The sequence below is a fragment of the Podarcis liolepis genome, assembly GCF_965112155.1.
Source record: "Podarcis liolepis genome assembly, chromosome: 10".
NCBI classification, from domain to species: Eukaryota; Metazoa; Chordata; class Lepidosauria; order Squamata; family Lacertidae; genus Podarcis; species Podarcis liolepis.
Window position 1 is genome coordinate 68,086,841 of NC_139562.1, and position 27,257 is coordinate 68,114,097.

The 27,257-nt window shown below is 43.4% G+C and overlaps 2 protein-coding genes across 43 annotated transcripts in view; one reads left to right on the top strand and one right to left on the bottom strand.

The window, feature by feature from the left end:
- SRPK2 (SRSF protein kinase 2) overlaps positions 1 to 11,581 on the top strand; it is an 88,428-nt gene extending 76,847 nt beyond the window's left edge. For 5 of the 12 annotated variants that reach the window (XM_083464041.1, XM_083464042.1, XM_083464044.1 and 2 more), the window contains 4 exons: positions 3,835 to 3,904; positions 4,559 to 4,651; positions 5,065 to 5,157; positions 9,986 to 11,581. In XM_083464041.1, coding sequence (XP_083320167.1) covers positions 3,835 to 3,904; positions 4,559 to 4,651; positions 5,065 to 5,157; positions 9,986 to 10,170 — 441 coding nt within the window. In that variant the 3' untranslated portion in view covers positions 10,171 to 11,581. The remainder of the gene's footprint in view (positions 1 to 3,834; positions 3,905 to 4,558; positions 4,652 to 5,064; positions 5,158 to 9,985) is intronic. The other 7 variants (XM_083464045.1, XM_083464047.1, XM_083464038.1 and 4 more) reach the window with 2 other exon arrangements.
- A 5,339-nt stretch (positions 11,582 to 16,920) lies between these two features.
- KMT2E (lysine methyltransferase 2E (inactive)) overlaps positions 16,921 to 27,257 on the bottom strand; it is a 60,201-nt gene continuing 49,864 nt past the window's right edge. For 27 of the 31 annotated variants that reach the window (XM_083463892.1, XM_083463888.1, XM_083463914.1 and 24 more), the window contains 8 exons: positions 26,446 to 26,590; positions 25,203 to 25,456; positions 24,380 to 24,436; positions 22,998 to 23,570; positions 21,015 to 21,307; positions 20,009 to 20,097; positions 19,664 to 19,749; positions 16,921 to 19,137 (listed from right to left, as the gene is read on the bottom strand). In XM_083463892.1, the coding sequence (XP_083320018.1) occupies positions 17,656 to 19,137; positions 19,664 to 19,749; positions 20,009 to 20,097; positions 21,015 to 21,307; positions 22,998 to 23,570; positions 24,380 to 24,436; positions 25,203 to 25,456; positions 26,446 to 26,590 (2,979 nt within the window). In that variant the 3' untranslated portion in view covers positions 16,921 to 17,655. The remainder of the gene's footprint in view (positions 19,138 to 19,663; positions 19,750 to 20,008; positions 20,098 to 21,014; positions 21,308 to 22,997; positions 23,571 to 24,379; positions 24,437 to 25,202; positions 25,457 to 26,445; positions 26,591 to 27,257) is intronic. The other 4 variants (XM_083463896.1, XM_083463886.1, XM_083463913.1 and 1 more) reach the window with 1 other exon arrangement.

Sequence of the window (27,257 nt, forward strand, 5' to 3'; positions counted from 1 at the left end):
CTGCGAAGCCGGGCGGGGGGCAGGAACACCTGCCCCAGCCACCCCGCTTCGGAACGCTGCCCCGAAGCAGGGTGGGGGGGAGGGAACACCTGCCCCCACCGCCGAGCTTCGGAGCGGTGCTGCGAAGCCGGGCGGGGGGGCAGGAACACCTGCCCCAGCCACCGCGCTTCGGAACGCTGCCCCGAAGCAGGGTGGGGGGGCGGGAACACCTGCCCCCACCGCCGAGCTTCGGAGCGGTGCTGCGAAGCCGGGCGGGGGGGCAGGAACACCTGCCCCAGCCACCCCGCTTCGGAACGCTGCCCCGAAGCAGGGTGGGGGGGGACACCTTCTGAAGGCGGGGGGGGGGCGAAAGTCTTTGTCCCCCCTGCCTGCCTTCCCAGGGGCTTTTAAATCGCCCCAGACAGCGGAGGAGTCCTCCGCTGTCCCGGGGCGATTTTAAAATGCCGCCCGCCAGCATTTTAAGATCGCCCGGACAGCGGAGAAGTCCTCCGCTGTCCCGGGGTTTTTTAAAATGCTGGGGGTGGGAAGAAAAGCCCTTGTCCCCCCCCCAGCCTTCAGAAGAGGTCCGGGGACAGACTGTCCCCGGACCTGGTCTGAAGGCGGTTTCCCTAGGAACGCATTAATTGATTTTCAATGCATTCCTATGGGAAACCGTGCATCGCAAGACGAAAAAACCGCAAGACGAAGAGAATTGCGGAACGAATTAATTTCGTCTTGCGAGGCACCACTGTAGACTTAAGGCCTTCCATTTATGTTAGGCCTTACCTGCATAAGTTTTGCTTTTTTACCCACAAGTGGCTGTTGAATTTATTCCGTCTCCTTGCATGGGATCCAACAATCTATGTAAATATGCAGTGAGCAATGCAAAGAGACAAAATCCTGTGCCCACCATCTGCTGCATAACAAAAAGATGTGTTGTGAGTTGGACATAGGGCAGGTATAGACACAATGGCTAACCTTTGCTCACGGAGTGGAATCAGGCTATAGTCTCCCTCTCTTTTGAAGTGTGCTGCATCACTGTGAAGAGACCTGATGCTCTGAAAGCTTCTCTTTTGACAGGGTTCTTCACAATAGCCGAAAAGTCAGCACATCAGTCCGCAGACTCTCAAACTCTTCTGTTTACCACAGTGTTGCCCTGTGCTGTGATATGGATGCCAATTTTTGTGCAAAGTCGGAGCCATCTTATCCATATAGCACACTAGATTTTTGTGAATGGTTGTGTTGCCATTGAAAATGCCTAGATGGAGATTTGTGGCAAGCATTGCTTAGTCTCTCCTAGTTCATTTCTCACCCTCTTAAGAAGGAACATGGTTTACCTGAACGGGCCCTGGTTACAAAAACCTGTTCGGTAACTGGGAATGCGCGTAATATTGGTTTGTCATGATATATGTGCAGACTTGGATCTCTTCTGCTGTTTCTACTCCGTACATGTGGCATGCGCCTTGTGGATATTACTGAGAGCCCCTGTCTGCTTAGTGGCCAAAGCATAGGCCATCGATCTCTCCCCACCCTGTGGGGGAGGAATATAATGGCAACCGCTGCGACAAAAGAGCAGAACTGGGCTGAATGTGTCAGAAACTACACTGTCATTGACTGAGTCCCCGTTATTTTATGAAGCTGTGTTTTGCTCATATGAAAGAAGGGGAAAGAGGTCTTTCCCTGGGGAAAGGACTGCACAGTCCTGTGAGGTATGTCATTACACCAGCTGGAAATCCATGATGTATAGGAATTCGCCACATCTGCCAGTAGTTTGCCTGTGCCACTGCTGGGAACAGGAGTGAGAACTGTGATTCCATTAATTGTCTTTATTCAGACTCCTTGGACTGAAGCCAGGGCAAACGATTGTGACGATCGCAGCTCCACCCTCAGACTCTAGTTGGTGCGTTAATGTATTCATTGGCCATTGAGAAAGAAGATAACGTACATAGCTATTTTTGCTGTTACATTTGTGCATCTGCCTTGGCTCATAATTTTTTTTCCAGATAACTGAAAGATAACTTAAAGAAGCTAACACCACCACCCGTGTAGGGTATATTTGTTTATTTTTAAGTTACAAACAAAACACCAGTAAAGAAGATACTAAATTGTGTGGCTCAATTCCAGTCTGCCAACGGGATGATCAGACAAAGGGAGAACGCTGTTGAATAGGGAATTTGTGTCTCTCTCTTGTTTTTATGTCCCCAATACTTTGCATAGCCCTTGCTTCACAGTAACTGCACAGAGCACATGTGTCTCAATGGCTGTGCTCAGGATGATGTTGTGAGATAGAAAACAGCCGTGACCCCAAGACTTCTGGAGGTTTCTGGTATTTTAATAAATGAAGAGAAGGAATGCTTAATTCTAATCTAAATGGTTGCTCTAGCTGCTGTTGTTATTTTCTTTTAAGGTGGTTTAAGTGTGCTTGTTTCTCTCATAGACTCATAGAATTGTAGAGTTGGAAGGGATGCCAGAGGTCATCTAGCCCAACCCCCCTGTAGTGCAGGAATGAGTTCCTCCAAAGAAACTGTAGGAATTTTACATCTTTAAGAGGGCTACGGGTTTGTGGCAGAGGAATCTCATAACTTCCACAAAATAGCGATTTTTGTTTGGTTCCTTGATACTAATATTATTACTGGTGGAACACTCTGTCACAAGAGACCAGGGCCCTGCGGGACTTAACATCTTTCCGCAGGGCCTGCAAGACAGAGCTGTTCCACCAGGCCTTCGGCCAAGGCACAGCCTGACTCCCTCCCTCGGCAATCTTCGCGGAGCTCTGGCCCAATGGTTGCCAGTGGCCTGAATTAATTAATTTTATAATGAATGATTTTAGAGTGTTGTTTATGCTGTACTTTTGTACTGTTTTATTGTTGTTAGCCGCCCTGAGCCCAGCTTCGGCTGGGGAGGGCGGGATATAAATAAAAATTATTATTATTATTATTATTATTATTATTATTATTATTATTATTATTATTACTACTACTACTATTATTTGTTAATTTATGTACCACCCTTCATCCAAGGATCACAGGGAGGTTTACAATATAAAAACACTAAAATATATAACATAGCGTATGCAACAAACAAAATAATACCCCCCCCCAACACAGTTTAAAAGGACGTAGATTGTTTAATTAGCAAAAGGCCTGGGAGAAGAGAACGGTTTTTGTCTGGTATCTAAAGATATGTAACGAAGGAGCCAGGCATGCCTTCTTGGTGAGAGCATTCCACTAACAGGGAGCCACAGCAGAAAAGGCCGTTCTTGTGTTGCCATCCTCCAGACATTTTGAGGGGGCACATGAATAAGGGCCTCAGATGATGATCGCAGGGTCCAGGACGGTTCACATAGAGAGAGGTGTCCTTGAGTTATTGTGGTCCTTAGCCATTTAAGACTTTTTAGGTCAAAACCAGGACTTTGAATTGTGGCTGGAAACTGATTGGCAGCCAATGCAGTCAGGCCAGGATTGGTGTTATATGCTCAAAGTGCCTTGCCCCAGTGCGCATTACGCAGTTAAGTGTGTTGTGTAAATATAGTCTTAGCAGGCAAAGTGTTTTACAGACTCTGTTGTTTTGGTGTTGGTTTTGTTCTTTTGCTATACAGAGACAATGGGGATGAGTGTGTGTGTGTCTTAGGGAGAGCTTTGCATCACTTAAAAGTACAGAGTGGCTGTTACGTCCATATTTCCATGCTAATGCAAGGGAGACTCCCAGAAGGAGATTACAGTATAGCAAGATACTTGCTTTTCAAAGGGAATTCCCCCTCTCCCTGGTCTGTGCATTTAAAATCATTATCACCTGTAGAAAAAAGTCTGAGGCTGTCTCACCTGGATCTCCCATCAATATCTTGTTTTATTGTAGGCATTTGAGCTCGCGACTGGCGATTATCTGTTTGAACCGCATTCTGGTGAAGACTATTCCAGAGACGAGGGTATGTATCTTTTTAACGTCTATGTATTTCCCTGCGTCTCTTTATAGACTCAGAAGAACGTGAAGAGGCCTTCGTTTATTTGCTCAAGTAGTCTACTGACAGAAATGTCTCATTTCGGAATATAAACACCACATTTTTTTCTCTTTAGTTTAAAGTCCCGCCAGTAGCAGTAGGTGGGCAGTCTCCCCGCAGCAGACACAGCCCCTTTCCCTAAGCCTTGGAAGAAAGGGTTAAACTCTTGTAAGATCTGCATCTGAGTGTGGGACTTTTGAAACACGATTGCAGCATTTTGGAAACAAAACTGACGCGTATCTGTTTGTGAAAGCTGATTACTAAATGAAAAGCAAGGCAGCAGCTACAATTAACTCTGGCTTCCATCTGTGTACCTGTCCATTTTCCACGCTTGTTTGCTTGTAACGTCCTTTGCAGCAGTAACAACACTGGCATCAGTTTCTTGGTTTTCCTTTCAAAGTGCTACGAGCGATGCCAGTCTTTTGCTGGCCGTGAAACCTCCGCATGGGTTTTCTGCAAACATTGTTGTGTTCGGAACTTTTTTTGGAATTTTTAACTAATTCCAGTTTCTTTCCTCCTCTTTTTACCCCATCCTCCCCCTTGCCCTTCCCATTCCTGTGCCCTTTCTTCTCTCCTTCATAGACCACATAGCACACATCATAGAGCTGCTAGGCAATATCCCAAGGCACTTTGCTCTTTCTGGAAAATATTCTCGGGAATTCTTCAATCGCAGAGGTAGTACCTCTTCTTTTTGAAAGGTGCCGTGATGCAGACAGAAGTGGACGGGCAGTTGCTCAGTGTAGCCTGTACAGCTGACACACACTTTGCAAGATGACACTGCAAACAATTTCTATTTGCAAAACAAATGCTGGAAAAAAGCAGCAGCGTTGACAAATTGTTTGTTTCACTTTGCGAAAAACAAACAGTGCAGTCACCTTGTAATTTATTTCTTTTGGCAAAACGAACTTTCCCCCTAAATTGTCTTACAAGGGAATAGCTTTCACCCTCACACCGAATAGCATTTCTGCTTTCTTTCAGCAAGGACTTATCTGTTTCTGTCTGTACCGGGCCAGTGTTGGTGTGTGCATGCAATGTATTGATTAAACTGTTGTATGTTTCTGTTTTGCTGGAAATGTTCTCCAATGCAGATCACATAGCATTGATCATTGAACTGCTGGGGAAAATCCCTCGAAAATACGCTATGTTGGGGAAATATTCCAAGGAGTTTTTCACCAAAAAAGGTAACAGTATTTCTGCAACCCTAATTTAAACTGTTGCTCTTTTCAAAGAAGACATTGAACACTTTTTAATGGGTAATGAAGAGTCTGGCTGCTTTTAAACATCATGTTAAAGAAGATGTGTAAATGTTCTCCATTTTTTAAGAAGAGCAGGGAATTCAGATTTATTTATTTTATCAGGTGTGTTTAATATCCAAAATATTGGGCTTATATATCTGCTTAGTATTCCATTTATTCTATCTGAAATCAATAAAGGAAAGAATTTAGTTTCCTAGCATCACTGAAACAAAAAGAAAACATATTTAAGATGCCCTGTTGCCTTCTTACCTTGAATACTTGAATAGCTGTAACAAGTCAAAATAATAATAAAAAATTTGTTCAAGCTCTAACCACAAAAGATATACATTCTGCTCATATCCTGAGAATACTATATCTAGAAATGATATAACCATTTGAGAAGTCTGTGCCCAAAGCACTGTTGCTTTTCCACAAGAACAACAAGTATTTTGACATCTTTTGCATTTTATGTTGTCATTTGGATGCTTTTGGTTTTAGAGGTTCTGATGCCCAGGAGGTACAAAAGTCAGTAGAGGAAGTTTAGCAGAGGAGAGTCAAAAGTTCAGCCTAGGAATTTGGCAATTAAATACCAGGACTCCACTCTCTGATTGACTGGGAGAGGGAAGTAAAAATACTTTAAAAGCCTTTTCTCAAAAATTGTTCAACTCGGATTTTAAGTAAAATCATAGTTGTTTGCTGTGACAAAATACCGATACAGAAACGCATAGGCCTTTGAAGGATACCAATGCATGGCCCTGTGTAACCCTGGGCTGAATTATCTGTTCTCAGGTCCTCCACATCTGCATTGTGTAGGTGTCCTACATAAAATCAGGTTACATAAGACATGTGAAGAATGAATAATTTCAGGGAATTAATATTTTTATTATCAAACTGTAGTGCTTCTTATATTTCTTTCTGGCAGTTCTTTGAACAATAAAAGGCAATCTTTGGCACAATCCACTGGGAACTTGTACATTACATAATTGATAAAGAGCATAGATGTGCTTTGCATATATTGCTTTGCTCTAGAATTCAGCTGTGTGGAAGGTGGTTGTTGCATAGTGAAAACTAGAGGTGTAAGAATTCATGTGGTAAACATTCAAACGGGTGCTCAGTTAGGCAAGCAGGCGGTGGTGCCTGATTTGATTCTGAGAACATAAGGGGCAAGGGGAGGCTTGGATGTAGTTCTCTCTTCAAACCGGCATCAGCACTATCAGATAAGGTAAAAAAAAAATATTAAAGGACCCCTGGATGGTTAAGTACAGTCAAAGGTAACTATGGGGTAGGGCACTCACCTTGCTTCAGGCCAAGGGAGCCGGCGTTTGTCCACAGACAGCTTTCTGGGTTATGTGGCCAGCAGGACTAAACCCCTTCTGGTGCAATGGGACACCATTTTGAGTGCCAGAGCGCACGGAAACTCCTGTTTACCTTCCTGCCGCAGTGGTACCTATTTATCTACTTGCACTGGTGTGCTTTCAAACTGCTAGGTTGGCAGAAGCTGGGACAGAGCAACGGGAGCTCAGCCCGTCATGCAGATTTGAACCTCCGACCTGCTGATCAGCAAGCCCAAGAGGCTCAGTGGTTTAGACCACAGCGCCACACTCTGTTAAGTGTGCTGAAGCAGATTATATTGTTGTAATCCTTGAAACATTCTTCTTGCAAAGCAAATCAGTATGATTATCTCAATATTGTTGATGTGGGGGGAAATGAGATCTATCGAGTTCATGGCAAGGCTTTTAGTTTGGGGCTTCCTCATTTGTAGTTTTATCACTTAGCCACTGTGCTGGGCTAACGCTTATGATGAACACCCCCCCTTTCCTGTCTTCAACAGTGTGTTTCCTCTCTCTCAGGTACACTGCATTCTGCAGTGACATGGCGGATGAGAGGGGTGGTTGAGAGGAGAGGTTGTGAAGCCTTTAGAGATCAAAATTCAAATGTCCTTCTGGGCATACCGTACCTCGAGAATAAGCTCTGCTGAAACAAAAGAATCCGTTTTTATGAACAGAGCTGTTTCAGCTTTGAACCAAGAATTTCATGAGTTTCATGGGTAGCTCAGACAAATTTGAACCAAGAAAGAGGGTGGAAAAACAGGTGAACCACAACCAAGATTATTCTTTGTTACTTAGGTAAATGGGACCTTCATTTTCTCCAGAGAAAAGTAAAAGAATGAAAGAGATGTAGTTTGCTTGAAATAAGTTGAAGGCAGAAACCTGGTTGCATGTTGCCCCCTTGTGGCTTTTACCTTTTCAGCAAACTAAATTTCTTGAAATGCTTTTCGATATAGCTCATTGCGTAATTGAAACATGCTATATACAATGACGCATTGCCAAGAATGCCGAGTTCCCTTGTATAATTGTACCCGGAGGGATGTATACCCAAAGGTTATCCTGTTTGCTACACTTCCTTGACCTGTTGTCAATGAAGAGATGAGCAACAATACAATACTGTCTTTTCAAGGGCCTTGATTTGCCCCTGCCACCTAAGGAATGGTGCTTGGCTCCCTTTAACCATGTCCCGTCCTTTGTTAAGGCTTCACACCAGTGGTGAATCTTTCCCTGTAATGGAGTCCTGAGATGCAGCCAGGTGGGCGGGGTATAAATAATAATAATAATAATAATAATAATAATAATAATAATAATAATAATAATGCTTTATGACACTGGTATTTCCTACCAAATCTTACTTGTTAGCTTAAATGAGTTAATATAATAATAATAATAATAATAATAATAATAATAATAATAATAATAATAATATAAAGAAAAATCTATTTTGAAGGCCATGCACTTACTCATTCTAACCCAGACCGCACCCTGTTGCCTCTTTGGCCCTTCCACTGCAGTCCTCTGCTGTTTATATTAGTGATTCACCCTCTACCCCACCACCAATCCAAAACAATCTAGTTTTTCACTTCTTCAGCTGCTTTAGTTAAATAGGCACACAGTAGTGAGCATTGGTACCCAGGGCTGACTTGAACCAGTTTGCAGCAGCCACTTCCAGTCCCTTTCTTCAGATTCATCCCCTTTCCCTTCCTTGATCAAGTTTCCTACTTCACACATTGATAGGTTGACTACAAACTGAGTAAAAAGTTTCGCTAAAGAATTCTGAGGATGACGGCATAAGACAAGTTTGCTATACAGTACAGACAAATGTGATTAGTCTACCAGCTTTTATATACCTGGAATGGGGTGTATGTGTAGAGGGGAGAGGTCAACTCTAAGACATGCTCAGTGCCTGCAGAAATCATTTCAATTCGAAACAAAACATTTCAAATTAGTTTGATATTGTTGATATCTTTGATTGTTGATTAAACAGAATCCTGCATACATAAACTGGAAGAAATACACAGAATACACAGGTCCTTACCAAATTATTGACTGACAATACATGTGCTGTTGTTACTTGTTTCCTTGTCTTTCAAGACATTGCTTCCTTATCGTTCAAATAGCAACATTTTGTGTCTGGTAGATCAGATTCCCTTTCCATCCAGCTGTTGCGTCTTCTACTTGGTGGAATGTGAGTTCCAGGGGAATTTTGTCAGTGCCTGTGACATCACTAGAGACAAGTAACTTCTCGGAAGTTTTCGTTGTAATTAATTCTTTAGAAGCTCGGTGTCTTAGCACTTTACCGCACAAGAACACCTCCACCTGCCATTTCTGAAAAGTTGCAAATTCAGCTACGCTCCCCCAGCTCTGGTCCAAAGACCCTTCCATTTTGTGCATCTTTTTGCTTTTAGATTTTTATGCTTTATGCTCCTCCTCTCCACTGCTCCAGGGCACACATTCCCTGGTTGGTTTCTTTGTTTTTGAAAGCAAAGTTATAACACACACACTCTGCAGTGCAGCTGTTCCTCCAACTTGCTAATGACTTTTGATGTTACCTATTGAAGGACCCCCTTTGGCCTGCCAGGGGGTCCTTTTCGGCCCACGAGGCCATTTCCCCAAACCATAGGTGCCTGTCAATCAGCTGATGTTCTCCAGTGCTTGATCTTTTTGAAGTCTATAGCTTACACCTGGGTCAGGCAATTTCTGACTGTAGGCCTAATTTCAAAAGTTCTCTTCAAACAATAGAATAATCCAGGCTTCCTCAACCTCGGCCCTCCAGATGTTTCTGGCCTACAACTCCCATGATCCCTAGCTAGCAGGACCAGTGATCAGGGATGATGGGTATTGTAGTCTCAAAACATCTGGAGGGCCGAGTTTGAGGAAGCCTGGAATAATAGAATTGTAGGGTCATTTAGTCCAACCCCCGTAAGCCATACACTCAATAAGATGAGTCTTCTGGCAAGAGCGATCTGTCCTTTCCCCAGCAGCCCACTTGGCAGGCAGGAAGAGAGAGAGAGACAGAAGAGGGCTGGTCCTAGCACATTCATGGATCTTAGCCCACCCAAATGGCTTTGGTCCTCCACAATGCAGATTTCACAGAATACCCTTGAGGAAATGCAGTCCTCAACAGAAGAAAAAGAATGTCCTCGCATGTTCACAGGTTTAAATAAAAAAAATCCGTTCAAAGGTGTGTATGTATCAAATATGTTTTTGATCAGACGTTACCTAACTTGATTAATTGTATATAGGATGGTCCCAGTACACCCCAAATGAATGAACATATGTACAAAAGCCTCTTTATTGTTGTTGCCTACTGAATAAAATTTCCATGGCCAGGCTAAATCTTCCTGGATGTGCTTCCTGAGAATCAAGACTAGTTATCAGCAGATCTAATTATTTTTCTTCCTTTCCCTCCCTACCTCTTTTTTTTAAAAAAAATAAAAATACAGGAGAACTTCGACACATTACCAAACTGAAACCTTGGAGCCTCTTCGATGTTCTCGTGGAGAAGTATGGCTGGCCTCAGGAAGATGCCGCGGAGTTTACAGATTTTCTGGTTCCTATGCTAGAAATGGTTCCGGAGAAGAGAGCCTCGGCTGGCGAATGCCTTAGGCACCCTTGGTTGAATTCGTAGTAAAATCTCCAGATACCACGCTGGGCCAGCACCCGCTCCCCCCTAACATCAGACTTAAATGGTGACTGTTATAAATTCACTTAACAGGATCATAAATGAGCTGGCTTCAACCCAGATCTTTATTTTGCTTTGAGGTACTGTTTGACATTTTGCTTTTTGTGCACTGTGCTCCTGGGAGGAGGGTAGTCTTTTTGTCTTCAGCTAGTAGTTTTACAGACTCTCTGCAGAAAGGAAAAAAAAAAAAACACTTACTAATGTGTCTTCTAGCATTGTTTCTTGTGTTGTGTGGCATTCAGACATCAACTTTTTCAACAGAACATCCTTTATTCTCCCTTCATGTGTTTTGGCAGGTTTTGTAACTATTTATGGAAAATATTTTAGCTGAGTATTATATAATTTACAAGTGTGAGACATTATCAAGTCAGAATTGAGAAAAAACATACAGTTCTTTGGGCAAAGGGACATTGTTCTTGTAAAATAGTGTATGTAAATGCACCTTGTAAATGTTTATTTCCATTAAAAATGGGACGGGGACACAATTTTCAGAGTAAAGCTATTAAATCGAGAGTGACTTGTAGTGTACAAATTGCATGTAGTGGATTTCAAACTGCTTCGGGAGTTTCAAAAACTTTCCTTTCTATAGAGGTGACCACATTTTACCTGGAAAGGAAGTGGCTCTAATCTGCAAGATTTCATTCTCCAGGAGACATCTTGAAGGAAGGCTAAAACTTTCAATTCAAAGGACAAATGGACAAAATATATCTAAGTGCTTTTTAGAAGAAGTGTCATTTGCTTTACAGTTGTGAGGTAAGGGCATGGAAACTTGGCACTGTTGTTTTCATAAGGATGGTTTTTGTGCTAGGCTTAAGAATTTGAAGAGCACATGTACAGCATTTTCCGCGCAGAATTATTAACATTGGATGAAAAAAGGTGCTCCGCTTGAGGAAAAGGGACAGAATAAATGCAAAACCTACATTACGGTGAAAGACCATGCACCTTCCATACATAGCTTTACATGTTTCTAAAACAAATTGCACTAGCTTATTTCCCCCCATGAATTGACATACCGAGGAACTAATATTCCTTTGTAAGTTGCACACAAAATTTTAAGTGTTTTCATACGAAAAAGCTAAGTAGATTCCAAAAGAGAACTCATAGGCAATACAGATTTTAGAATGTAAAATATGGAGGGGTATTTTAGCCTCTTTTAGAAGTCAGTGGAATGAATGTAAAATTATTTCTGGTTTTACACTTTGATTATGGTGCCACTTTTTCTTGACTTTGTCCATTTTAAATTTATTCACATGCCTTTGCAATAACTAGATTGTGAGACAATACCCCCGTGTTGTAACAATAACCAATTGTTTGAGGTGCTTGCAGTTGTCTTATTAAAGTGGTTGTTTTTCCAGAACTGTGCTGCTCCCTGGAATGTTTTGATAGCCGTGAATTCAAATGGTTCCCTAGAGTCATCTATTTCCTGGAAATGTCCTCCGGTACCAGCTGCTGCATAAGATTTCCCCCTTTGCCTTTTCAAATGCTTCGTTTTGAAGAAAAGAGCAGCCTAAAAAGATAACAGGCATGTACTGCAAAATCGCGGCCCAAATCACATGTGCCAAAACCAAAGAGCAGTGGTCCACAAGGCTGGCCTTGTTTAATGCAGTGGCTGTATATGCGTCACTAGTAACCAAAGGATACTTTCAATTGCAGAGGTCATTTGCAAAAAGCATTTGTGGCAAGTCTCTTAAATTATTTCAGGTTACAGAGAGGCAAGGCTGTGAACAGATGTTCAAATAAATGGTTTAATTTAACCGTTTCATATACAGTGGTGCCCCGCAAGATGAATGCCTCGCAAGACGGAAAACTTGCTAGACGAAAGAGTTTTCCGTTTTGGAGGTGCTTCGCAAAACGAATCTCCTATGGGCTTGCTTCGCAAGACGACAATGTCTTGCGAGTTCCTGCTGGGTTTTTTTCCTCCCCCCCTTTTTCTAAGCTGCTAAGCCGCTTATCAGCTGATCCGATAAGCCGCTAAAAGCTGCTAAAAGCGCTAATCCGCTAATCCGTCAATGGGCTTGCTTCGCAAGACGAAAAAACCGCTAGACGAAGAGAATCACAGAACGGATTCTTTTCGTCTTGCGAGGCACCACTGTAATGTAAATCTGCAGAATTTAAAAGTAGATCGATAGCCCTACAGACATTCTTCTCAATAGGTGGAATAAATCCTAATCGGAGAAGTCAACTCTATAGACCTGTTGACAGAAATAACAGCACTGACTAATCATAGAATTGTTGCGAGGAACCACAAGGGTCATCTAACCCCTACAGTGCAAGAATCTTTTTGCCCAATGTGGGCTTGAAACCACAATCCTGAGATTAAGAGTCTCATGCTCTGCCAACTGAACTTCCTTCCGTGTTAGGCTCATATATGGGACGCAAGCAGGAATGATTTATTGGAGAGCTGCTTTACAAAACCTCTAACATTACATTCTGTATGCAGCCCCATATCTGTTTGCATCCTGTAAAGGATGGTGACAACATAGCTCCTGTAGACACTGGGGTGGAGGAGGAACTTGTTTAGCTTGCAGTCTCTTCCATATCCTCATTATTAGTTTGCATAATATATTCTGCTTCTCCCAGTATGTGCATTGATGCATAATTAATCTTTGACACAGAATCTGAATTAAGCATAAAACATCCCCAATCACAGCCCCTCTCCCTTGTTATCTCATATGTGAGAGCCCTACACTCCAAAACACACTTTGAACCTATAGCTGCCCTCTCGCCTATTGTTGCGGTCAGCTGGAAGGAATTTTAGCGCAAGCCCCACCTCAAGCCCATTAATGGGATCAGCTCCAGATCGCACAATCAATTTCAGAATCTTTGCCCTACTGAGTTTTTGAATTGGAAGTTAACAATTCAATACATTGCTAAATCTGTAATTTCAAATCCCTAAAATGATCATACCAAAGAGTACTATCATTCTAAAAGCCAGTGTGATGCTAAGCTAATGCTGTGATAGGTGTGGCTAATGTATACCAGTGGTGGCCAAACTTGGCCTGCCAGCTGTTTTGGGACTACAACTCCCATCATCCCTAGCTAACAGGACCAGTGGTCAGGGATGATGGGAACTGTAGTCCCAAAACAGCTGGAGGGCCAAGTTTGGCCATCACTGATGTATACTGCAGCATTATAAATGTTTTGTGTAGTCTTCCACTTCCAGCTGTTTGCAGCTGCTTCTTCACTCCTTTCTATACGAACTTCCTGCTCCCGGTTTTTCTTCTTTTAAAGGGCTCTGCAAACCAGGTGGAGGCTGCAAGAGTGTATTCTAGCATTAACATGTTAGCCCTATAGCATGTGTGTGCATGGCACTGTCTCACTTAAAGGACAGCTTTGTAAAGTGTGGAAAAAATACCATGCGGCCTCTAAAACTTGGTTCTGTGGTACAAAAACTGACCGATGGGCATGGAGTTAGCAGGGCTAATACTGGATTGAATCCATATGTGGACGAAAAAACACCTAGAAGTAATTTAGTTGCTTACCTTTCAAAGCAAGATGTTTTATATTGTTTCATCTTAAGTTACAGCTGTACTACCGTTGATATTTATGTGCAAAATATTTAACTTTCTGGGGCATGTGACGTTACCTTGTGTATAGCAAATGCCTTTAGTCAACTAGATTCAATTCTTCTCCTGAGGATTATAGGAGGTACCCAATATAGGAATGTATAGATCAGTGTTTTACCAATGTCATTGGAAAAGAACTTGGGTTAAATTGAGATTTTATTTTTATTTCTTAAAGGCTGCCAGTGTCACATTCCTCACATTGTATGTTGCCTAGTTCCTCTTATCTGTTCAAATCTTTGAGATTTTAAAATGCTGGAAGCAGGGTCTTAATTATTCAGACTTTTTCCAAAGCTATTTTAAAATACTTCCAAAGGGCAAAAATTGAAATCAGCTTATTGGTCTCACAAGCTCAACTTGTTTCACCGAATTATAAAACAAGTGAAACTGAACATAGCTTCTGAAATAAGGATGTTCCACCTTGTTAACTGTAACTTCAGATTTTACAGCGTAAAACTGGAATGCATACAGCTTCTTCATTAAAGTATTTTTTCTTATTAATTTGCAATCATTCTTATAACTGCGAGGCTTATCACTTGCTAAATCTTGGGCCAAGCAGTATTTTTTCCATATGAACATCTGTCTGCTCTTCTGGGGGTGCTATAGGCTGCTGTGTAAAAAGAAATTTGCCTTTAGTCATCTGCCTGCATAACCTGCATTTATTCAGAAGCGCTTTTTCATGTTCATCTGTTGGTGAAGCAAATGAGGGGACAAAATCTTCATCCTGCATTTGAGAACTGATCATGGGTGAGACCATTTATGTTCTATATTTTATCAGCATCAGGATCTCTGGACTGTGGCAGGTATATGAAACCTGTGTATTATTTGTTAGCTTGCCCATTACTATCTATGGTGTCTCTCTGTTAGTGCTTGTTCCAGTAGAGCAAATGTGGTTAAACTTTGTTCCTCCGGATATTGAACCACAACTTCCATCAGCCCCAGCAAACACAGCCAATGCATTGCCTGGGATTATGTGTGGTGTAGTTCAGCGGTATCTTCGAGGCCAAAGGTTCACACCTGCAGTAGACTATAAGACAGGCATGGGCAAACTCAGCCCTCCAGATGTTTTGGGACTACGACTCCCATCATCCCTGGCCACTGGTCCTGTTAGCTAGGGATGGTGGGAGTTGTAGTCCCAAAACATCTGGAGGGCAGTGTTTGCCTAGGCCTGCCATAAAAGTACTGACAGCAATGAGAGATGGAACAGAGAACAATGGCCGGCAGTCTATTTTGTAAAGGGCTGATGGTTAAACAGGTGTGGGACTACCCATACTACTTACATTTTCACAATTGCTCCCGTAAGTAACCCACTTCCACCACACTGCCCTATGAGATGGCAGTAGATGCAATGACCCTGGGCCATTGGCCCTGCCTGTTAATATGGTAGTGTTGCAGGCTGCTGATGGACCCTTTGTGTAGCATGGTAATGGGGTTCTTAGAGATGTAGGAATGGCCAAGAGGCTTAGATAAATGGCTTCCCTGGCAGGATGAGACTTTATCCTGTACTAAGAACATCAAGAGCTTGCTGGAACAGATCAATGGCCCATCTAGTCCAGTATGATCTCATGGTGGTGTGCCAGATACCTGCTCAAAACCTGCAAGCAGGATTCCCTACCTGCAGTTTCCCTTTCTAGAGTAGTGTTTCCAGCAGCTGGTATTCAGAAGCACTGCTGCCTCCAAATGTGGAAGCAGAGCAAGCCATCAATAATAGCCTTTCCCACGATTTTGTCATACCCTGTTTCAAAGCCATCTAATTTCATGGCCATTTGCTGTCTCCTGTGGGAGCAAGTTCCATAGCTCAACTTATGTGCTGCACAAAGTACCGTATTTTTTGCACCATAACACTCACTTTTTTCCTCCTAGAAAGTAAGGGGAAATGTCTGTGCGTGTTATGGAGCGAATGCCTGTGGGTGGCGGGGGGGATCTGCTGCAGTCGTGAGCAGAGGATCCATGGTTCCCCTTCCTTCCCTCCTCTGTGGTTACAAAGCATGGATCCACATGAATCCTCAGGATTTTTGCATTGGGCTACTCCAAACTGTCAGATCACATGTCTGTGGCCACAGCATGAACCACAAAAATCATATATCCACTATTTCGTTTAGAATATTTTTTCCCTTGTTTTCCGCCTCTAAAAACTACGTGCGTGTTATGGTCTGGTGCGTGTTATAAAGCGAAAAATACGGTACTATTTTTCTGTTGTGAATCTTTCCATGTCCCGCTTCTTTGGATTTCCACAAATTCTAGTGGGCGGGGCGGGGGGGACGGGACTTGTCTCTCCATGCCATGCCTAATTTTATTAACTTCTATCACATTGCCTCGTCTTTCTTCTCAACTAAAAAGCCCCAAATGCTGCAGCCTTTCTTCGGAGGGGAGTTGCTCCACCTCCTTGATCGTTTGAGTTGCCCTTTTCTGAACCCTGTTCAACTGTACAATATCCTTTTTGAGATGAGGTGACAACTGTACTCAGTATTCCAAACGTGGTCACCCTATAGAGTTGTATAATGGCACTTTGGTATCAGCATTTAATTTCTTGATTCCTTTCCCAATGATCCCTAGCATGAAACTCATCACTGTGCATCAAGCTCTCTATTATGGCCCAAAGGTCTCATTTCTGGTCCATCACTGCCAGTTTATACCCCCTCAGAGTATATGTGAAATTAATATTTTTTTTGCCCCAACATTCATAACTTTGCACTTGTTTACGTTGAATTAACACTTGCCATTTTACCACCTATTCACTCGAGTTGAAGAGGTCTGTTGGAGCTCTTCACAATCTTTTTAAAATAACCCTGAACTATTCCATGACACCAGCAAACTTGGCTACCTCAGTGCTCACTCCCAATTCTATATTGTTGGAAAAGCACGTTCCAGTACCAATCCTTGTGGAGCTCCACTTTCTACTCTCCTTTTGGAGAACTGTCCATTTTCCCCCTACTCTTTTCTTCCTGCAACTTAACCAATTCCTGAACATAAGAGCATCACTTGTGCTTGGCCAGGATTTTGGGCAGTTGTAGAGAGAGAAGCTTCTCTCCTATAGGAATTGAGGTTCTCCTTGGATTAGTGCTCCTCAGAATGTTACTTATCACAATGGTTTCGATATCATTTTTCTTAAACAGCAAGTTATCAGGAACTATTATTAAAACTGACATAATTGTGATTTATTAACATGAATTAAAATGCCCAACCAGTGCTGCAATGTGACAGTATATTAAAAAAAATTTAAAGTTCATATACTGTACTACTTCCACAAAGATCACACGCTTTTGCAAAAGACTCGTATGTACAATACTATATCAAATGAGAAGCATAAAGCAGTTTTACACGCAAAAGAAACAGTATTTACAGCACTTGTCAGAGACATTAGAAACAATCTATACATTAAATTACAATGTCTGCAAAGAACTGTTGAAATAAGAGCCATGTCCACACCAAACTATAAAAATCTGTATTGCATCTTCTATCTATATGCACACAAAAACTGTTTGACAGATGGAAAACCTGTTAGTGCCATCACTTAGCTGTGTACTTTAATTACATATGTATAAAAAGTAAATATAGAAAACATTCACTAAATGAATTTAACTGCAACAATAAAATTTAAAGTTACGCAGCATCAAATCTACTGCCAGAACGAACAGCTGGAATGTTCACATACAAAATAAAAAATGCCTAACACTGGCTCAAGGGCACAGTTTCAGGAATTTTTAAAAGCAAAAATGGAAAGAATACAATGAGAGTGCGCGCACTGGCGTTTGCTTTTATACAAAGTATCATGTACAAGCTTTAAAAAGTACCTTCAACAGGTACATATGAAATATACAGTTTTTTACAGAACATTTTTAAAATGTTTAGAAGCAAGGGGTCCATTTTAATGCCACCCTGACCCATGATAATTGTTTTGAAAAGTTGGTGGCACCTGTGCTCTGTGAATAGGTATTTGCCCAGGCACCGGAGATGCCTGCTGAGGTCCTTGCACACTGTGAGGAAGGGATACAGAGCCAGGATGAGGGCAGAACCCGGAAGCGGTCGGTGTTGGAATACTGCTTGGTCCTTGAGGCTGGAGGTGAGGACCCTGACCTGGGAGTGGGCAATGAGGTCCCGTCCCAGCAGGCTGATGCTGAGGTCCAGGCCCCAAAGGGGTGTGATGAGGCTGCGAGGGGTAGGAAGTGACTGTTGAGTGAGCGCTGGAGGGGAAGAGTGGGGGCCCCTGGTGAGTTGCGTGGTGCAATCCTTGCGCCGATGCCGTGTGATGGCCAGAGCCTAAAACGGTGGCAGGTGGTGGCGGCGGAGGAGGCGGCGGAGCCGAATTGACTACGTGCTGGTGTTGTGCTTGCAAACCTTGGTGACCTGTGGTGGGGTGAGTCGGATGGTGGTGAGGAAGGGGACCAGGCGGCGGAGGAGGCGGCGGCAGATGGTGACCGGCAGCTTGAGAATGGATGTGTGACCCCGGAGCCACCACGTGGGCCACGGGATGCTGCTGATGAGAACTTTGCTGCTGCACAAGGTGGGGTCCCGGAGCAGGGGGCGGCGGCGGGGGCGGCGGCGGAGCCCCGACAGCTGGAGTCTGGTGGTGAATACTGGGGTTCGGAGATGGCAAAAAATGCCCACTGGTGACATGGTGCCCTGAAACTGGCTGCTGGCATGTTGTGCCGGCAAGTGCTTGGTTTGGTCCAGAGGGGAAGACAGTTTGTTGGGGGGGTATGCTACTTTTTAACTGGCTGTAATTTTGAAAGTTTCCTGAGGGGGCTTGCTGGTTTTGATAGTAAGTAGAGGAAGGGGGCGGAGGCGGGGGAGGAGGCGGGGCGCTCGCGTTCAAATTTTGTTGGTGAAACTGGCTGTAAGAGACGGAAGAGGTTTGGGGGAACAGCGTTGCGCTGGGTTGCTGCTGGGTGCTGGGCTGAAGGCTTTGCGTCGCCGCATAGAAACTTCGGTGAGTGTCCCTTTGAGGCGTTCCCACTTGAGGTGACTGAGGATGATGAGGTCTGCATGGCGATCCTAATTGTTGTGAAGGGGGCTTTGGTGAAAGGTAGCCGTGTTGAGCAGGGGTGTGGGGAGTCGAGGGTTTGGGAGGGTTCTCTACCTGGGGCGAAGGGGGACAGTGCAGCTTCAAGGGTGCAGAAGGCAGCTTTTGCGAGAGCTGATCTGCTGCGCTGCGCGAATGGGGCTGGGGCGGGTGGTTTTTTGAAAGTGCTTCGGCGTTGTTTGCCAGCGGTTTCTGTGGCTGGTCAGGTTTGGGGTGAGTTGTGTTCTCTGCCTCTGGAGCATCTGCAGTGGTCTCCCACTGGGCATCTTGTTTTGTGGGTGTTTTCCCAAGTGATTGGACAGGAGCTACAGGACTTGGTGAAGAAGTCTACAGGAAGGAAAAAGAAAAACAAACATGTAACTTCAGTTTAAAGCATATCCATATCCTTATCTTCAGAGCTATGGACGCAATGCAGGCTTGTTCAACTAGTGAGGTTTACGGGGTTCGATGCAACACTTCTTACTCCTGAGGATAGCAGACAAACACAAACTTTGAAATCAAATTTAAAGAAAAATGGGACTTTTGTGGTGCTTAATATAAATAGCAGCAGAAGCAAGTGACTATCCGGCTTGTAAACAATATTGTGTAGTTACTCACTGGATTAGCTACTGTTCCTCCTTTAGATGTGCATCAATGAGACAGATGGATAAAGAGTCACTTTTAAGCTTTTAAATGCTTATATTAATTAATTTCACAAACATGGATTCTTGCCAGCATCTGGCAGTGAGTATATCTGCATTCAGGCAAAATTCAGAACATCAGTTTTAAGCTATAGTGACCAGGAAAGAAGCAGGGACATTCAAGCCATGTATGTGTGCATTCACTAACGTGAAAATATTTTGTATAGTAGTACCTTGCTCACTTTTAAAGGACTCTTGCAAGCCTTCAGAGAAGTATCTGGGGACGGACATTCACTTGTGGGCTCAGGATTTTCAGGATCTGCAATAAGAATTACTGTAAGTCTATAGACAGAAGTATACAACGGTCATGAAGATGTCTGACTGGATGGATTAAACTTTCAAGTTTGAATTTTAAAAATCAAGCTTGAAGCATTCTTAATAAAATGATATGAATACAAGATCAGATGGTGACCAGTAATTACATTTCTTCCTGCTCAATCAGAAGCAGACCAAACACAACCACGAAATTCCTCAAAGTTCAAAGGAGCACTTTCAGGATCAACCAACGGTTTTCTTACCAGAGTCCTTGTCTTTCCTATGATCACTAAGAAGCAAAGCTCGCTGATAACTTCGTTCCCTCACTTGCTCCACTGAAGTTGAAGCAGTCCTTCAAAACAAAAATGAATGAAGTCTTAGTTTGCGGGATAATTTTTTATTGAAAAAAATGTATCTCCCTACTGCATGGTACACGTCGGGCGGATTCGAACTGCCGACCTTCCGATTGGCAAGCCCAAGAGGCTCACTGGTTTAGACCACAGCGCCACCCACATCCGTTATTTTATTTTTATAGAATGTAGTACTCTTAATCTCTCAGCAAATCCATGGGAACTGAGGAACGTGGAGTACTAATACAGCCTTTTCCAGCTAAACCTTCCTTTAAAAGTAGTTATGACTGGTGCTTTAAGGGGGAAAGGTCACAGCAAGCACTTCCCATGCAAGCACGGCTTGTGTTCTACTACACAAATTGTATGGAAGATGGCGCCCCAGTGCTCAAACCCTTAAAGGCTGACGCATACATTTCTTAGGGTAGCAGAAGGGCACCTTGTTAAATTTTAATCAGTCTGAAATTTCACCACCCTATTTTGAGGATCTGAACACCTGTGTTACTCAAAAGTCCTCTTTTTCTTTGTAAAGGTAAAGGTACCCCTGCCCGTACGGGCCAGTCGTGTCCAACTCTAGGGTTGTGCGCCCATCTCACTCTATAGGCCGGGGGCCAGCTCTGTCCGGAGACACTTCCGGGTCACGTGGCCAGCGTGACGAAGCTGCTCTGGCGAGCCAGCACCAGCGCAGCACACGGAAACGCCGTTTACCTTCCCGCTATAAAGCGGTACCCATTTATCTACTTGCACTTAGGGGTGCTTTCGAACTGCTAGGTGGGCAGGAGCTGGGACCGAAAGGCGGGAGCTCACCCCGCCGCGGGGATTCGAACCGCCAACCATGCGATCGGCAAGCCCTAGGCGCTGAGGTTTTACCCACAGCGCCACCCGCGTCCCTTTAACAGCAACTTATTTAGAAGGCGCTTACCACTGAACCTCTGGATCGTTCTTCTCGCTTGAAGCTTCTTTCGATGAAGAGGAGTTTTCTGTTTCTTCTGAAGTGGTGCTATAATCGGTGGCTGGCAATGGTAAAGGGATGCTAGCCGTGTGCTCCCGCTCCACTGGCTCCCCGTTCTCGCTGCTGTTATACCCGTCGGCAGAACCACCGTTGTTCCCTCCACCAGCAGAGTGTGGCGATATGGTTAGAAGGGGAAAGCTTTCTGCCTTGGAGCCGCTTTTTCTGGCTTCTCGTTGCCTCTTGCGGTATTCTAGAAGCGACACCTATGGGAAAAGTGGAAAGAACAGTTGTGGGATGTCTCAACTCAAACTGTTTGGACAGTTCCCCCAGATTTCTTTCTAGGCTATTATAAAAGTGGAGTTTGCATAATCTTTAAGAGAAAACCCAACACAGAATCTGGTTGCAAAGTGGCTGGCATTAGTTTTGAGGATAACTCTTTTGCAAAAATGAATCTAAAATTAGAACGAGTAAGAGAATGAGCATGTTTGCACATAACGATGACCCAAACTTTCTGATTTATTGTGGCCGTTGCAATTTAGGAAGCAACAATCCACAGTCCTTAGTTCAGACATAGCATGAACCCAAGGCTCCCTGGTTGTTTTTATCTTGCTTGAGCCTAGCAAGGAGTGAAAAGGGAGCAACGAGGCAGCGTGCACCAGTATGCACCTCATCCCTGGCAAACCAGAAAGTGCAGGCAACTGGCGGGCTAGTTCCTAGCACTGTTCTGCAAATACTTGTGTGAGAGTTTGCATGGTGATGGTAAGCGGTTAATTCTGTAACCGTTCTTCCACTTCCACTGGTGCAACCAGAAAAACATATCTGGCTGCATTTTACTTTTATAACACAATGCTCCAGTACAAGGTACCAAACACTCCTTCGGTGAGCTGAAGAGGACTTCCACAAGTGAAATTGCACCCTTTTGATCCAACCTAATGACCTGCAGCAATCGTAATAAACTAATTTTGGGATACTGCATACTGGACTTCCTACATTAGAACAAACGGTGAAGCAGAACTACTGAAAATGTCCTTTTACAGTCTGAGCAATTCCCCTCGTTTCAGATTAACTGGGGCAGTAACAGTTTTCAGAATCTTAAGTATATGCATCATAGCTATTTGGTTTGTCTGTCTTAAAATACTTGCCCCAGCATTAATGGCTAAACTTTCTGCTAAAAACGAACCCTTTCCACGTGTTTCATCTTTATCAGGACACCAGTTTAGCTACAGGGAGGCAGCGCTCCCATTGCTCCCTTCCTACTGCAGCTTCCTTTGCCACCATTCCAGAGGGTTTTCTGTCCCTCATTAGCTTTTCGCGGGGCTGTAGCATGAAGGGGGAGGTTGGAAAACCCTGTTCCAAAAGTGGAACACTCTGCTCATAGAATTGAGGATCAAAGCCACTGCCTTTGTATTCATATCATAATCATACGCCTCTTGGGCAAATCTCAGAATGGCTTACAGAAGGTCACCTATGCCAAGGCACCTGCTAAGCCTCAACAAGGCTGCATTTATGAGACAATTCTAGACCATTCCCCACTAAATTTCATGTCACTGGGAGATGTTTTGATCAAAAGGTATTATTTTTAATTATTCAATTATTTTAAAGGTATTCCAGGTTCCATATCTGCAACAGTTATGTATTGTACAAAGAATTTCCTCTAAGCTAAAGAAAATCAATTCTCCTCAAAACTAGTAAATACAGACTATAAATTTTATTTTTGTTCTCGAAGCTGAACAAACACTAAATGGCATGACCTAGACAAACGTAGGCATCCTTAACATTAATTTGATAACTTAGAACTTTAAATGCTCAACTTAAAATACTAAGGCTACAATCGTAAACCCATTTGAGAATGTCTCCTATAGTAAATAGAAGCACCTTATCTAATTTTATCTTGGCAGGAAAGGTACAGATATAAAAAAATGAAAGTGTGAATTTATACTTAAAGGTTGTAACCTTTTTCTTTTGTGGAGGATTCTGGGGTGTGCAATTTCCGTCCATCAAGCTGTCACTACTGACAGTTCTTCCAAAGCCAGCTGCGAGTCCATCTTCAGAAGTACAAAAAACAGGTGTTTCCATGAACATGCCGCCTCTGGCATCATCTGGAATCAGGCACTTTGATTCGTTTATTCGGAATCCACCTCCTACCTCCAGCTGGTGTGAAGGAGTTAAGTCCCTCAGATTAGAATTCATTGAGAAATTTACACCTGTCCTGTCGGGACTCTTTACCCAAGTTGGATAAACTGTTCCCCGTCCACAGTGAGCAGTTTCCAGCTGGCTGCTAGCATCAGTCCTATCATGGCAGGGGTTGTCCAAAGTTTTATGCAGTGCACTTTGCTCAATTGCTTCAAGTCCCAACTGGAGGTCTGAGGCCGTTTCGTTTTCTCCGGAGCATTGCCTGGCGCCATCAGTCCTATTTCTTGGACTGGAATATCCAATAGTCTTTATTTCTTGCAGGCACATTTCTGTTAGATTGGAATTTCTGAAAGGGTTGAGTGCTAGCATTGCTGATGAGGACCGGTCAAATCCCTGCACACCGAGAGAGAAGCAATTAAATGTAACACACAATGTCTGAGAAAAGTAAATGAAAATGATAGCCCCGTATGAACCTAGCTGAATGTTATTTCATTGATGGCTCCATTGAAGTATTTTTTTAATCTATCCATTTATCTATAAAATCCTAATGTGCCACTCAATTTTTGGTTATTGTGCCTTTAACACAGATGTGGTCCATATATGGAAGGTATGTCAATTCATAAAAAATATTGGAACTCAACACTGGTGTAGATTACAGGAATTAGAGAAATGAGACCCTGTAGTAATTCTGAGATATTTGGAAAATATGGGTTTGAGGCAGGAGATTGAACTGCTTATGCCAATGAACATGGTGGGATGGAGATTATTATTATTATTATTATTATTATTCTCAATATTGAGAAAGGATTTAAAGGATCTGGATTATTTAGTTTGGCTACAATGGTGGGTTTATCAAGATGCATTTTTTCATGTTCTATGCAGTACTACATGCTTTCTGTAATAGGTTTGTCAGCAAAATGCAAGAAAAAATAATTTTGTAATACTGGGAAACTGAAGAAGCTGCTTTGTGCCAAGCTAGATTAAATGCTCTGCATTGTCTACACTCAACTGCAGTGACTCTCCAGGGTTTCAGATAGAACTCTTCCTGTTTTGCATAGAGATGCCAGGGATTAAACGCAGGACCTTTTGTGCTCTGCTTCCAGTTCTTCCCCAAACAATTATTAGCAGCGGTTCATAGCTGGGAGGAAGATTTGCAAAAGACATATAAGCCTTTCCCAGTAACTTCTTACAGTTCTCCTTACCTCTTGATTATACGCTCGCCTCTTAACTTCCGGGGAACTTTCAGGTGAAGAAATATTCTGCATTAAAAAAGTTAAGCATGGAAGTTTTATTTTAATGCAAATCACAAATGAAAGCATCTCATTTTTTAAACAACATCTAAACTACCGTATTTTTCGCCCCATAGGACGCACTTTTCCCCCTCCAAAAATGAAGGGGAAATGTGTGTGCGTCCTATGGGGTGAATGCAGGCTTTCACTGAAGCCTGGAGAGCGAGAGACATCGGTGCGCACCGACCCCTCTTGCTCTCCAGGCTTCAGGAAGCTATCTGCAAGCCTTGCGCGCCCGGTGGGAGGTGCCGCGGGCTCACAAGGCTTGCAGGCAGCAGCCTGCAGCCCGGGCGAGTGTCCGCAAGCCTTGCGCCCCGGCGGGAGGTCCCACCGGGCGCGCAAGGCTTGGGGTGGCAGCCTGTCGCCTGAAACACGCGGAGCCCTCCGGAGGGCGCCCCGTGCAGGTGTGCGCAAGGCTTGGGGCGGCAGCCGTGGCTGGGGGGGAAATAAATATTTTTAATTCATCCCCCCCCCAAAAAACCCGAGGTGCGTCCTATGGGCCGGTGCGCCCTATAGGACGAAAAATACGGTACTTTGTTTCATTCTGCCTCCCTGAAATATATGCTAGGAGTTAAAACTTCTCTGAATTTTGTCTAACCCCCTTCTAAAGACTGGATTGGTAGCCATTACCACACGTCCCACCATTTGCTAAGATAGCTGGGGTTTTTTTATATAAAAAAACCTGTCAATGCAAGTTGATTAATCAGGTAAGAGTATAGAATATGCAAAAGCTCACCTCAAAGTGCATTGCATTTCCATGTACACATGGAATCACTGGCGTAACAGGTGAGTAAATGGGCTTATAACCATTCCTACAGGTTTCATCTTCTGCTTTTATTCTAGGAGGAGTTGCAAACAGCAATGGATCTGAGGCAGAGAGATCAGCATGGGTTGGTGTGGCATATGGAGAAGGAATAGGTGTAGATGTTTCTGAATAGGCAGAATCCGACAGCTGATAGACTCTTCGTTTTTTTAGCGGTGTTGTCAGGTCTGCATGTTACGAAGGCAAACAAAAAACAACAATTGATGCTTTCTTGTTAAGCCATCAAGATTTGAACACAATTATTAGGTTCCATCAATAAACCGTTTTTGTCCAATCCCCTGCAATGCAGTAATCTCGACTAAAGCATCCAGAGTCCATGTGCACATTTGGAAACCTGGGAAACTGTCTGACTAGACACAAAATATAGCAACTTGCCCAAGGAACCTTGAGTACAATACAGAGATTCGACATGAGTCTCAATTGCCAAACCAGGTATCTGCCCCCACAAACTACTCATTCCACAGAAGGAAAACTAGCTGTTCTTGGAGAAACACACACACCCAACTCTACCTCCTCCCACCATCCCACCAAATGCAGAACAGGCAAAACATTCCCAGTCCATCAAGTGGGTCCCTAAAACTTGAATGGTTGGCTAGAAATCAATACATCGGTTTCCAGATGCTTCACTCTGTTCTTTCCATTTCCACAAAAAAAATGCCTTTCAGAATACATGGAGCTCAGAGGTACTCTAAGGAAAGAGGAAACCCAGCCAGATGGGCGGGGTATAAATAATAAGTTATTATTATATTATTATAACTAGAGACCTGCAATTTACTTTCCAACAAGCCCAGTTCTCCACAAGGTGGTGGTGGTGGTGAGGTATAGATCCTAGCTTGAGATAAAGGCATATATGTCAGATTTCATGAACTGATTGTGATAGCAAAATATCTCAGGGCAGCGCTCTTCTATTTAATCTTGGTCACACACCCAGAGGGTACAGGGTGTTCTCTTGGTGGAAGCAACTGAACTTTCAAGCAGAGTGTGACTATATTCTCCAGCAGGAAAGATGCCACTAACCATGAACATTTCGTACAAAAGTAAGTAGAGAGAAGTGGTTGCCCAACCAGGTTCTTAAACATCAGATCCCCTGCAAGTTTGATGAAAAGGGTTAAACCATTTCAGAGGATGGCTTGCACCATATCACAAAAATCCTTACCTGATAAAGAACAACTGTCATTTAATAACAAGGGACTTCTACTTTCACCATTGACTGTGGGACTTCTAGATCTTTCATGAGATGGTGAATTAAACCTATCTACAGCTGTTGTGTTTTCTTCTTCCAGAGCTTGCTTCAACCAACGCTGGGGGGGGGGAAAAAGAATATAATTAAACTCTAGTCCGTGGGTACCAAGTGAGATCCATTATAATTATTGATTTAAATCATTTCCAGGCCATGTGCATTTTTTTTAAAAAAAACCTCACCAGTCTGTTTTACAAAATGATATAAGACATGACACAGCGTAAACTTTTACAAGGGGAACAAAAAGTGGACTAAGTTGTTATTTAACAGTTCATGGAAAATAAGGTCTTTATTTGACGACAAAATGAAAAGGTGAAGGTAAAGGGACCCCTGACCGTTAGATCCAGTCATGGACGACTCTGGGGTTGCGGCGCTCATCTCGCTCTATAGGCTGAGGGAGCCGGTGTACAGCTTCCGGGTTATGTGGCCAGCATGACTAAGCCTCTTCTGGCAAACCAGAGCAGTGCAAGGAAACACCATTTACCTTCCTGCCGGAGCGGTACCTATTAATCTACTTGCACTTTGACGTGCTTTTGAACTGCTAGGTTGGCAGGAGCAGGGACCGAGCAACGGGAGCTCACCCCGTCGCAGGGATTCGAACCACCGACCTTCTGATCGGCAAGCCCTAGGCTCTGTGGTTTAACTCACAGTGCCACCCACGTCCCTTCTAATGAATAGGTAGCACTATGCAAAAGCCTTTCACCAGTAGCCACCTGCCTTATCTAGTC